The 13,025-nt window shown below is 41.0% G+C and overlaps 1 protein-coding gene across 3 annotated transcripts in view; it reads right to left on the minus strand.

Annotated features, from left to right (window-relative positions):
- Nucleotides 1-1,461: 1,461 nt before the first annotated feature.
- C2CD2 (C2 calcium dependent domain containing 2) overlaps nt 1,462-13,025 on the minus strand; it is a 41,271-nt gene continuing 29,707 nt past the window's right edge. For 2 of the 3 annotated variants that reach the window (XM_074814418.1, XM_074814420.1), the window contains exons 13-14: nt 11,915-12,227; nt 1,462-6,565 (exon numbers count right to left, since the gene is read on the minus strand). In XM_074814418.1, the coding sequence (XP_074670519.1) occupies nt 6,339-6,565; nt 11,915-12,227 (540 nt within the window). In that variant the 3' untranslated portion in view covers nt 1,462-6,338. Of the gene's footprint in view, nt 6,566-9,350; nt 9,389-11,914; nt 12,228-13,025 lie in introns of all 3 variants that reach the window. The other variant, XM_074814419.1, reaches the window with a different exon arrangement.

Raw genomic sequence — 13,025 nt, forward strand, 5'->3', positions numbered from 1 at the left:
TGTGACTCTCTTCTTGTTAAGTGCTTGGGTAAACTGAAACAATGCAGCATTTGAATTTTGGTAAATTCTTGGTAAAACAGTGTTAATTTGAAGAGGGGGAACTGTTTATTCTTCAAAAATGACTCACCAGAAGCTTTCAATGAGCACAGAAGGAGTAAGGGCAATTTTTCAAGGACCTAACCGCATGTACAGGTCATTTGCTTTTTCAAAGGCCAAAGCTGACTGTCCTTTAGTTTTGTATGGTCTGCTTTTACATATTTTCCCTGTACATCTCAGTGCATATTCACATTCACAATGCTGTCTCTGGGCCTCTGCCTAGGTTTCTCCAGCATCCAGTGTACAAGGGTGGTTATCCTACTTGCAGTGGATTCACTCTGTCAGAATAAGTATTAACTAATTGAGAATAGTTATCTGTATGTTTCCTAGCTGAAGCAGTCTGGATTTACAATGCATGTGAGTCTGCATCTTGCAGCTCCAAAATGATTTTTTTTTTTTTTTTGGTCAGTATTCCTACCTTTGTGCAGAGTTAACATCAGACAGTGAACTCGCATCTTATACCCGGCTCGCTGGGGTAGAGATGACAATTTAAGATCCCTGCCATCCATTAAGAATGATGAACTGGAGGAAAGAGCAGCGTGCCAGACTTAGTGGTACATCCATTCCTGCTCTCGCTCTGATAGGTCTCCTCACTTTTGCTAGCATACATAAATGGCATCACACAAGTTATAAAACCTCACCCAAGATTACAGCAGGAAGGAGAAGTAAGAAGGTTTGTTGGGAGACTATTAGGAAATTTCAGCTAAGCACTTCAAGAATATTAAATAAATGGACACAGAGATGTGGGCAGTAACTCCCAGTAAGTTAACATACAATTTCCTTGCAAAAGAAGGTACGGCACTCACTTTGGGAAGGGAAATAAAAAGACTATCATGGTTATTGTCATGTGAATGCCTATTTCTGGTGTGTGGTTTTTTTTTTTTTTTCCTCAGTCTGGTAGGGCTTTGTGACAGCATTAGTTCAGAACATAACTTTTGCAGTAAAATGATCGCAAGAGAACCTTATTCCCAGGCTGTGCTCATTTTAGTACTGGTGTCCTCCACATAGGATCTAGGCCCTAACACTCCTCCCCCTTTGCCCCCCAAATTATAAATGATTTCAGGATAATGCAACATAACTGAGAGAAAAAATAACAAGCAACCACAATGGACTCCACAAATCCTTCATCCATTAGATTCCCATCCAATCCATGTTTCAGGTGATTTCTCAAGGAACAAGAAGAGACGACCTGATATGGCCGGGGTTATCAGAAAGAACCCACAGTGTCAGCACAATGCAGGCAGAGAACTCTGCTCCTGAATAAACAAGTAAATGGACTGTGTTAAGCAACAGGTCGTATTAGTGAAGGACAGTAGAAAACCATCCGTTATGCTTGGCTGACTAGGTATGTAGGACAGCACACTACACGGAGACAATTGGCTTTTATTGTATGTACAGCAGTAGTTATTTCTTTAAAAAATCCTCAGGCTTTTTAGTGATATAATAAATCTGTACATCATAGACTTCTTAATTGCACCAACTTAATTTTGTGTACACACAGAATAAAAGGAAAAAAAAAAAAAAAGACACCCACCACAGAAGAAGTGACTATCACAGTTGAATTCTAGGAAAAAATGTTTTACCCCACCTGGAATATCAGAGCATAATACATTATTGGGAAATACAGACTTATAGTGTTGGGAAGACCTCAGATCCATCCTTCCCAGCTATTTTAACATCATGCCAGCAGCTTGCATAGTAACAGTTTGGATATCCTGAGTGAAATGATATTATTCACCCTTAACTTAATCACCCTTTTTATGTAGTTAATCTTGAGTTGTTTGTCACCAAGGCTGTGGCTTAGCAATGTACAGAAGCGTATGCTGACTTTAAACACATGAATAAATCCACTTAGGTCCTGTGGAGGTCAAAGCATGGGGTCAGCTGTTCCCACTCACACTGGGAATGTCTTAGCCCGGAGCTACAACATATTTAATTTTGTACCAGGATAAGCACTTATCTCAAACTTCAGCTCTACAATTCAAAAACTGCAATAAACTAAAATGAAAATGCCATGCGGCTCCCACCTTGTACAGAGCTCTTGCTCCTTGTAACACCTTGCGCTACCAGAGCTGAAAAAGATGTTAAAACAAGAGCAAGATTCTTATTTTGCTTCCCCGTACACATTTGGTAGCATTTTATGTAGTCGATGTTGCTTTTTCCTACGATACTTTGCATATCAAGAACACCAAAACTTTACAAGAAATACACAGCAGAAAGCTTTCACTTGAAAACCACCTAGAACCAGTGAGGAGATGCAGTACCAGGAAATGCTGTAAAATTTCACTGATGCTCAAAACTGGTATCATTGCCAGGCAATAGAACACCTCGAAAAAAGCAGTGCTGTAAGCCAAGTCCTCTCAAGAGCAAGACAGTAACTACAGGTCTGTATGACCTGGAGCCCCAACCTCTCTCCCAAAAAAAGAGCAGGGGGAAAAGAAAATCTAACAGAAACCATAAGAATAAAGCCCAGTATTTATGCTCGCACAGTTTATGACCTGCCCATTAAGTTGAAGAAGTTTGCCAAAGGTATTTTGCTTTTTAAATTAATATGAACTTTTTTCCATGATGGCATTCCTTCTCCTTCCTGCCGCCTAAGAGTCACAAGTTTCATACATAGTTAGGAGTGAAATGACTGTCATTTCTTCCTGGGGTGAACTGGATATGAAATACCGGTGATCCAGGGATAAAGGACCCCCTCCTCTTTAAAGTGACTTCTAAAGTGATCTCAGTCACTTTAAGAAAGTTACCTGGCTTGTATTCACATTTGAGATATTAGGTAGTTTTATTGCTTTAATCTACAAAGAAAAATTTAGTTCTTGTACTACTTACTTGGTCAAAATTCACACTAAAGCTGAGGCAAATCTTGGTTAGGTAAGGATGCAGGTTGTCTCCATCAAGGCAAATGAGAAGCTAAAATACCATAAAGCAGAACAAACCACAAACAAAGATTAAGAAGGTTCAATTATGGGCCGAAAATTTGTTTAGAAAGGAAAAGCAAGCCTTCATCTCTTAGTCCTCATAAAATAAAGACCATGCCTTCTTTGCTGTACAGAACATCCGGAAACACGAAAGTGTAAGAAAAGGGGCAAAAAGGAAGAAAGATTTCACAGGTTGTTTCCAAGCTACTGTTCTGAAGTAATTAAATTGGAAGGCAGAAAACAAGAAGTTTTTGGTGTACTATCATGCAGAGATTTGTTCTACTGTTCAAATGTGTAGTTATTAAAATTATGAAGACTGCAAAACGTAAAAGAGCAAAATTATTCCCTCCAGCATCCTTCATACAATTGCACAGGAAATATTCAGCACCTGACAGGATACATCATGGTGTTAGTTATACCAGTTTACAAATCCAGTCCTCCTGACCCAAACCTGTAGCATAGCTCCTGCTGGTTGTCAGGACCCAACTCATGCTGACCTAAATACTAATACACAAAAAAGGTACATACTGAGATCTGATCTTAAATGACAATCTAAATCACCCTGGGAGGGGGGAATGGGATTCAATATTGAGGCCCTTCGGGGTTGTCATGACTGAGCAACTCAATTGTCCCTTTCTGTTTAGTACCTTAGCTTGTTTCTACAACAGGACATAAACTATTTGCAGAGGAGCAGGTGAAGAACACACCAGCCAGATACAGAGATCAAACATCAAACCAAATTATGTTTATTTTCCTGAGGAGTGAAGGCATTTAAAAAACAAGATTCCCTTTTTACCCCAAATGCCTTACTTTCCTCATCTTAAGAATTAATTCTCTCTCAATATATGCGAGCCCAAACTTTCACACAGTTTGCAGTATAGGATGTTCTCGGTTCCCACCATCAAGACACACATTAACTAGGCAATCACCAAGAGCTTAAGAAAGAGGAACCAAAAACCACTTCTTCAGTGTGTATCTGTTCTTTGGGGTAAGCTGCAGGCAAACCCTACTCCTGTATTCTGCAAGTTATCCAGTGTTCTTTCCACCCCATTCTACAGTACATGATAAAGCCTCTGTAAATTAAAATCCCAGTTCAGTAATTTAAGCAGACTTCAAGTACTGTTATGTGATCCCTTTACGCTCCCAATTCCACAGCTTTTAGTGTAAGGGATGCTACCCATGAAGCTCAGTCTCACTTTAATTTCTTGAACTCAGCGACCAGGTGTCGTTTTCTCCTTCAGCAAACAAGACTGAGCATTTAAAATATGGCAGGGATTTGACTCCCCACCCTGCCCCATCATGCAAAGAGCTCCTAATAAGTCAAGGGAGAAAGTCTATGTTGAGAGAACGTAACATCAGGTTTTTTAGTGCTCATATCATGAACCACTGTGGAACAAACAAATGAAGAAACCTAACTTCTACTTTGTATTAAATTAACAACAAACAGAAGTGTTCAAGCACACTCAAGCTGGACAAACCTGCATTACTGAATTGGGATTTCTAAGCATGTTACAGCTCTAGAAGACTCAATTGTAACTAATTTTCAAAATACAGACTATTAAAATACCTTCAAGTGTTTTCATAATAAGCAGTGTGCTTAATTAAGTATACAACTATTTGATATTCTGGACTGCTGTACTACCACAGTGATTTTAGGAGGTTACACATAAACAGTACTTTTAAACAGTAGGCTCAGTTAAAAGATTTAAGACAGTTAATGTCCTCTAATATTTTCTTATTAAAAAAGAAACCAAACCCCCTCTACTTTTATATTCTTTGCAAAAGTATTTACCAAGGAATCTAGAGTTCATCAGAAGTTTTGAAGTGTATTTCTGTTCTTCAGTGACTTTCTATTTTTGAAGAATGGTTTAAGTTGAAAACCCAAATATCTGTCAAAGTGTTGGATGTCTTATGGGGAGGAGAGGGTGGGGGGGAATCACTGTTGGCAAAGCAGGCACAAATCTATCATCCATTCATGTAAGTAATTTAGATGGAACGGATGTTTCTCTTGTCTAAAACAAACAGGCTTGGTCCTTTGTCCTCAGTAGGAATGTAGATGATGGAAAAGTACAGGTATGTGCAAAAGATGGTACCTGTGAAATACTGACTGACATTTTACTCTTCTTAATAGCCAAAACAAGAACTATGCCTTTCATCAGTTTTCCCTTTTCATTTAAAGGAGCCAGCTGCAATATATAATGAGGAAAAAAAGTTAAAAACCTCAACCAACCAACCACTCACCACGTGACAACACTGGTAGATCTAGAAAGTGAAAAATGACTAAGGGAATTGTTGTTATTATTTTTTAAAAAGCTCTCTTCACAACTGTGTTTTCTAAGATCTCACTAAATGTTTGGCAAGTAAAACAAGCTGTCTAATGAAAAGCATTATAGGGTTAAACATGATCTATTCATCACTTATTGCTCCTAGCTTTGCATTTGATACGATGGTTAATATACTTGTCTAACAAGTACTTGGGAGAAGGAATTAGAGCCCCTAAGACAGGTTTTTGCATTAGCAACGCAGCTTCTCACACAGGGAAGAAAAGCTACATGTGAGAATTTGTAAATGTCTTGTTTGCGAGTAGACTCAAGTAGACTTTAAAAAAAGTTCTGTTTTTTTAAGCATAATTTATGCACAGAACATTAAACAATATGCTAGTATAAGTATTTGCATAATTTATTGATTTATGGCTAATATCAAAGGCATCTCTCCACCTACATGGACTGAGCAGTTATTACAGCAGGCTACAGTTATTACAGTAGGCTATCTTAATCAGCATTTTAGTTCTGCTTCTGAAAACTTACCCATTTCCAAATTACAATACAAACTGGATCTGGGTCTCTCTTCCCTTTCAGCCTGACTAGAAAAAACAAGTTGAGACTTGTGTTGCTACTATTCCAGGCTGCAGTAAGGAAGCACAGTGGTATCTTCTCTCTTTATAGTGGTTCAGTCATCTAGCAGGTATGATGTTTCAGTTCTTAGCTCCCCGTTAATGTAAACTAGGTGCTTACACGCAGGGCCTCCCTGCCTGCACCATTCCCCATCCTCCCTCATCTTCTACATTAAACCACATGGTCCTCCAAAAGCTGTCACGATACAAGTAGTGCTGCTTGTATTTAGAGGAGCAACTTTATAATCAGAGAGAAAAAGTGTTCTGGAAAAATAAACAAAAAAGACAAGCTTTCTGTTTATTCCCGGACCACTGTACTCGTGAACATCATTTTATGCAAGTCATCAGCCATATTTGTATTCTCTAGTACTGCTCTGTAAACAAACGGTCAAATGATGTGCAAGTATCCCATCAGAGAGTGTTCAGTCTTACACGTATGGTTCTGCTGAAGCACCATTCAGTTTGTTCTTGCTTTTGTTTTTGGAAAGGAGCTTTCTGTTCAGAATTCGTGATAGCGTGCCTCCCTTCTTGCGTGTTTCCTCTGACAGTGGCTGCTGCAGGTAGACAAGATCGTTGTGCGATTGACTCATTCCTGGATCCTTCTGATGATGTCGCCGGCGGAAAAAGAGCTTCGCACTTTTTTTCAAAATCCCACCTGCAGAAGCAAATAGCAGAGGCGCAGGACACTTTAGACAGAACAGGCTGCTTTCCTCTTGGAGTTCAGCTTTAACTGTAACTACAGCATGACTGAAAAAAGCCTTGGTCTTAACATTTCCAGTTAAGTATCACCCTGGTAACTATTCAAAAAATGTTAGAAAGCTAAGAGCATGGTGGATCTAAAGCAAGAATATTGATGGTTTGTAATCTAGAGGCCATCACAGTATGAGTTCCACCTTGGAACAAGTGATTTCAGATACTGGCAATCGCAAGCAATCATCGTGCTTTCAGCCAGAGGCACACATACATACACTACATGCTACTGAATCCTCCTTGCCTCATTGTTGATCCAGCTCTCTCCCAGCTGACCACCACTGAGAAATTCAGACTCCACAGAAGTATGCATTTCTCCGCTTCTCCTCATTCCATGCAAGTATCATGCAAACTGAATCATGACAGACTGTGGTAGTTCTAGATATATGCATATACACACACTTGTACAGTTAGCAGAAATGTTCAGGAGAGAAGAGCTCACATATGTTGCTAGAGAAGCACTAAAGAAAAAAGGAATTTCCCTTCAGTTCTTTCAGAAATTATGCTATTGTAAAGGAAGGAAAGCTACTGTGAAACATGCCTATGAGCAATCAAATATTAATCCTCCGATTTCATCTTCTAAAGCCAATCCACACATCTTGTGGAAGTCTCCTTCCTTACATTAGTTTGAAATGCTCTTCTGAAAGCTATGGTAGCAGTCAAACAGACACATGCACAGCGCTTGGTGTGGGTTGTACACTGGGTTCTCACAGGTCAAACAGGCATATCCCATTTTTCCAATACAATAAAAGTACAGAGTATTTGTAAAACATATGAAATAGAGGAAGTAACGTTACTCTCTGTTGTTTCAGATATGAAAAGAGCTGAAAAGAAAAGATTAGCCTGTGATGCACAACATGAAGGTGGCATTTTAATTTGTGGTGAAGGACACTGTTGGTGCTGGAGAAAAGTACCAGGCAGTCAACCTGCATGGAGTAGGCCCACACAAGCCAGACAGCACATATTCTATACGAATTTTGTAGCACCACCTAGAGTAACAATCACAAAGCATTTGCTATTTTAAAATCCTGTTAGGAGTAGCAATTCACTTCAAGCAGATTAAAAATGATATTACATCTGCTTCCAACAGGTTCAGAAATTTGCTCAAATCCCTTCTGCGGTAAATTAAGTTGATTTATTTTGTTGTATTCCTTCCCTTGATCCCATGTCAAACCTATTATACAGCCAAGACAGTTGCAGCTGTCATCTCGCCAGGGACTCAGGACTCATGTTGCCAACACCAGCCACCTGTGCTCCTCTCTTTGCAAGCTTCAGTTGTTTTTGCAGCCACCGTTCTGCTAAATTCCACCTTCCCTTTCCCTGTGCACGTGTGCCTGATGTGTAAGGCAGCTTGGCTGCAGTTGGCAGGGACACTGCTCCAAGCTACCAGCAACACTCAGCCTGGTGTCAGTACATCAGCCCCATGTTAAAACAGAAACAGTTTTGTGCAGAACTGGGTAGTGGTGGTGTCCAAGTGGCACAAGCCAATTTGAACGAAGGAGGACCCAGGTACCAAGCCAACACAGGAGCCTTCTGGCAGTCAGACTAGTACGTGAGGACAGTCATCTCCCTTGCAAAGCTTCCACACCTCGTTCCCACACCACTATCACATTTCCTGATTCTTCCTCAGTTCAGCCATTAATTCCTGTCACCACACAGTCTTGATTCTGCTTTTCCTCCCATTGCAAATGGATACAAAAAGCAACGCACAGACCAATTCTTTCATGCGATGCTGTGCAATAGCTAGAATTACATGTTTGTCCCCCAAGGACTTGACACAGGCTGCGTGTCATTTTGCACAGTGACAGCTGCAGAATAGGTATTTCATGGCAGCTCTGTTGCACACAGCCAGATGCTTCTTTGTTCAGACCAGAGCAGTTACAAACATGTGCTTGGGTTTATTACTTCATATTTTAAGGACTAAGCATTCAGCACCTGGGAAGATATTCTAGCATGTTTTGTCTTGCTGCTGCTGAGACTTTTCTCAGAATGCACAATGGGATGGAGCAGAAGTCAGCTGAAAGCAACTGGAACTCATGGATTTGAATCTTGACTGCTCTCCCATCACGCTCTGATTGATCTTTCTAGCAAGGCAGTACCACTTCAAGCTGTTGTCAACACCATAAAAGAAATAGTATTCAACCCCATGATACTGACAGCTGTTAATATGCAAAGGCTAGGGGGGACTGATGAGGCCTTGCTGCTGTGCAGCTTTGTTTTAGCAGTCAGCTGTTCTACCCAGCAGTCTTGGCAGCTGCAGCTGAAGCTGTGCCAACAGAAGGAGTAGGACAGAAGGGTTTATCCGTAAGCAGCTATTTAGTCCTATCCATTCAGGCTGATTTCCCATACTAGGAAATAGAACCAAACAAGAATGCTGTAAAAATTGTGCCGGTGGCCTGGGACAACTTGCTGCAGCTGAAAAACAGCAGGCAGCACTTCCCCGAGAGCAGCACAGGCTCAGCACAAGCAGCAGCTCCCTGACATGAAAGCTCCCTGTGTTTCTGGAGGTACTGAGGTCATTGCTACCTGGAAGCTTGCCACATCCCCGCTGCCACCCATCAGCCTCTAGCCAGTTTGGTACGTGCTGTCTGACAGTGGCTCCAGCTGTTGTGGAGGCATGCACCCCTGCTAAGAAGGCAGGGTAGGGCAAATCACAAGCTTGGCGATGCTCGTGCTATTTGCATGCTTACTTCTCAAGTTCAACAGGATCCATATGACAGCTCTGCCCCTAACACCAGGAGATAAGCAGAGAGCATGTCAAGAGCGCTGTACAGACTGACTGGTCTTCATAGCCTCCTCTGCACTAGTTTAGGGTGTTCTGAAAATGCTTGTGGGGCTAGGATCACTTCTGAATCCCAATTTTGTCAATGAAGGAAGATTTCCTTCCACATTTACAAGGATACAAATAGAGATCTCTTCTTTCCATTCCTTCCCAACTTCCAAAACAGTTTTTATCCAGGTGGTTTTGTAAGGACCTACTGAGGTCTTGGTAGCTCTACAAGGCTATAAAAAAGATCTAGGGAACTGTAAGCAGCAGGTTTTAAAATAATCTTTCTGCATATGCATATCCAGTTATGCAGTCACACATGGTTTGCATAAGCAGATTTTGACTGATACTACAGGAATGGGAATGACGGAGAGAGATCAGAAATGTAGAGCATCCCTCCAAGCCTTCCTTGCTGTCCATTCTGCGTGATCCACCCGGACAGCACGACCACCAGAAGAATGATTTGTTAGAGCAGACCAGTCTGCTAAGACACCTGAGCATGGGAAGGTAATTTTGGAGGAAGGAAAGAAATGGATGGGGGAAGAAGAAAATTGGTGCCAAACTAGTTTTGCTTTAGTTTTTACAATGAGCTACGCTTTCTTAAAAAAAAAAAAAAAAAGACAAAAATAACTTACTGTGTAGGTAATTAATTCTGGTTGGGATAGTCCTCTTAAGTTTATAAAAGGGAATGGGTAAGAAAGAAGAAGTCAGAAAGGTAAAAAACCAAAAATATGCAAGAGTTAAAAAAAAAAAAAAAAAAAAAGACCGCTAACTTTAAGACATTAACACAAGGGCTTTTAAAGCAGAAAGGGTTTTGTTTGCTTTGTTTGGGTTTTTTTATTGTTGTGTTTGTTTTTGTGGGTTTTTTTTTAAAAGGGAAAGCATTTTACAGAACAGAAACCTTGAACTATTCAAAGCTAACTGAAGGCAGGGGCGTTTGAAATGTTTTCCTGTATCACTCCATAAAAGCTACTCACGAAAGAAAGTAGCTATACACGAAGTAGCTATATCACAAAAGCTATACACGAAGAGATCTGTGTATAAAGAAAGGGATTTGAAACAGTTTTTTAAAATATTTTTTCAAGATGAGGCAACTTTCTCAAATATTAGATATACTTTGTGCTTTTTAGCAGTCCTATACTATATCATGTAAACAGGATCTTTAGAAGCCTCATCTCTTTGCAACATATTGCACAGGGAAAAACAAAACTAGACAACCACTCACATACAAACTGTTTTAGAATAACAAGTTAAAGAAGAGTCCAGAGGTTTTGCAGAATCTCATTCAGCTTCCTAAACTTCTCCAGGCTCCAAATGAGACAAATCACTTCACAACTAACCCCCTACCCTCACCCCAAACACACCCAAAACTTTCCAGTGCTTGACGATCTATGTCAAATTGATTGTTGCTGTACCATCCTGATCTACCAGGTGGAGCAATACAGCTGTAAGAAGGCCAAAAACGTCGATGCTCTAAGGGAGAGCCTTGGCAAGGAGGGCCAGCGTATGCCTTATGTGGAGGGGGGGGTGGGTATGACAATCTGGTAATATACTGAGGTTTTGTAGTAGGTCCTTTTACAGTATCTCTGGGTAAGGAAAGAATAGAAAATAATAAAGCGAAAGAGGGATGGATACAGGTGAGAAACACAAACATTTTTGCAATTTCAACATGCAGCCCATGAGACTGATTTGCCGCCTGTTCAGCGCACAGTCCACTGCACTGGCTCTTGTGCCAGACTTCCTAACAGCCCCTGTGTTTACCACTTAGCCACAAACCAGTGCTACAGCCTCAGAGGTTAATGGATTTATAAAGGAAACACAAAGAATCCTAAGACATTTTCAAACTGCAGCTATCCAGGTGTGTAACTACATAAGCAAAATGATCTGACTCCTTAGTTATTAAATTACCTTTTATTCCATTTTCTTTAGCAAACTACATATTAATTAAATCAGTGAAAAGGGAGAAAATGTTCACAAGACAGTTAAGAGAGAGTATACTTCTGTTTAAGCTGTAGTGCTTCCTGAACACATGCTTCCTGAACACGTGAGGGCAGGGGAGTCTTGTGCTCAGAGATGTGAAGGAAGAGCAGGAACATATCAGAAAGCAGCTGTGGAACCCTGACATTTTCATGTTAGTATTGGGGCTGCTAATATAGCACAAGTCCTTGTTTACAAGCACATGGTTTTCACTGAGGAACCTACCATGTGGCTACTTATTTCTCTCCCAGATAACTGAGTTGGGCTTAGTGAGCTGCCCTTCAACTTCTAAGGGTGAGCCCTTCTGTTTCTTGATGGAGGGGAGTGTAAGAGAGACAGAGGACTGCACTCTTTATGGCTGCTAGTAAGCCAGCTCAACCAACAGCACAGTCACAAGGAGTTTAAGGACAAAAATCAGTAAGAAAGGATGACCTACTACAGTGTTGCATGACACTGCCAGTTACACAGAGGTAGCAGTTATTCACTGAAGTGGAGGTAAGGATCACATACCTTTAGATTTTTTCATGCTTCCAGTTTCTGAAACACTTAATGAGCTCCCAGATATTTCTTCACAGGTCTGGTCTAAAAGCGTGTTGGTGTCCCACTGTTGGCTGCCGTTCTCCAAACCCCAAGCCTTATGGGCACTTTGCTGTGGGTCAGTATCAGGTACTATTTCTGAAGCACCTAATGATAGCTTTTCATCAGAGGTGACTTTTGCAACAGCTTCCTCCACAGTGGGTGGATCTACTTCTTTGCAGGAGCTGTCCATGGCTGCAGCATAGTCCATCATTAGTGCAGCTTCACTGTCCTGAGATAAAGAGGTCTGCCCAGTAAAAATAAGAGACAATGACACAAGCCACTCTGCTGGAAAAAAACCAAGCCTCTCTGCAAAAGGAGTTTCTTTTCTCTTCTTTACACTTTTACTTGTATTGCTCAGAGCTATCAGAAAGTCACTGTGAGGCTTCCTTAGCTCCACTAAAGGAGAGGAGCATATAGCCAGGTTTTAATAATGTTGTTAATGCCAAATGTCTGGGAAAACCAAAATTAAGTACATGCCTCCCACCTATCCCCAGACCCACTGCTAATAACTGGACTCCTTCCTATATGTGCTGCTGTAATGAAGTATCAGCATGCATAGACAATAATATTCTGGTCTTTTTAAGAAAATAAACATCAAAGTGTTTCATCTCGTAGAAGGATTTTTTGGCATCCCTATCAGCTAAACACAAATCCATGCAGTCGCAGTGCCCCCATTTCTCAACCAGACACATCTATCACTGTGGTAGCTGATCCTCATCCCCCCCTGCCTCAGCACAGCGATCGCGAGGGGATCCATGCCCACTGACTCAGCTTTCACTCAGAGGTCTTTAGGGGTCCTGCCCATAACAGCAAGACTTGACAAGAAATGTCCACACAGCAGCCTGCAGGGAAAGGCCTACAGGCAGGCACCAAGCACCAGATGGGAGACTGAGGCTGTGGATGAAGAAAGTCTGGAGGAATGTTATATACCATGGGAGAAACAGTATTCTGTTTGCCCTCCCTCTGGAACACAGCCCAGAGGACTAGGAAGTTTTTCAGAGGGTTTTAACAACTTTGGAAAAAAATAGAAAAATCTTTCATA

Source organism: Strix aluco, chromosome 2, assembly GCF_031877795.1.
Source record: "Strix aluco isolate bStrAlu1 chromosome 2, bStrAlu1.hap1, whole genome shotgun sequence".
Lineage (NCBI taxonomy): Eukaryota > Metazoa > Chordata > Aves > Strigiformes > Strigidae > Strix > Strix aluco.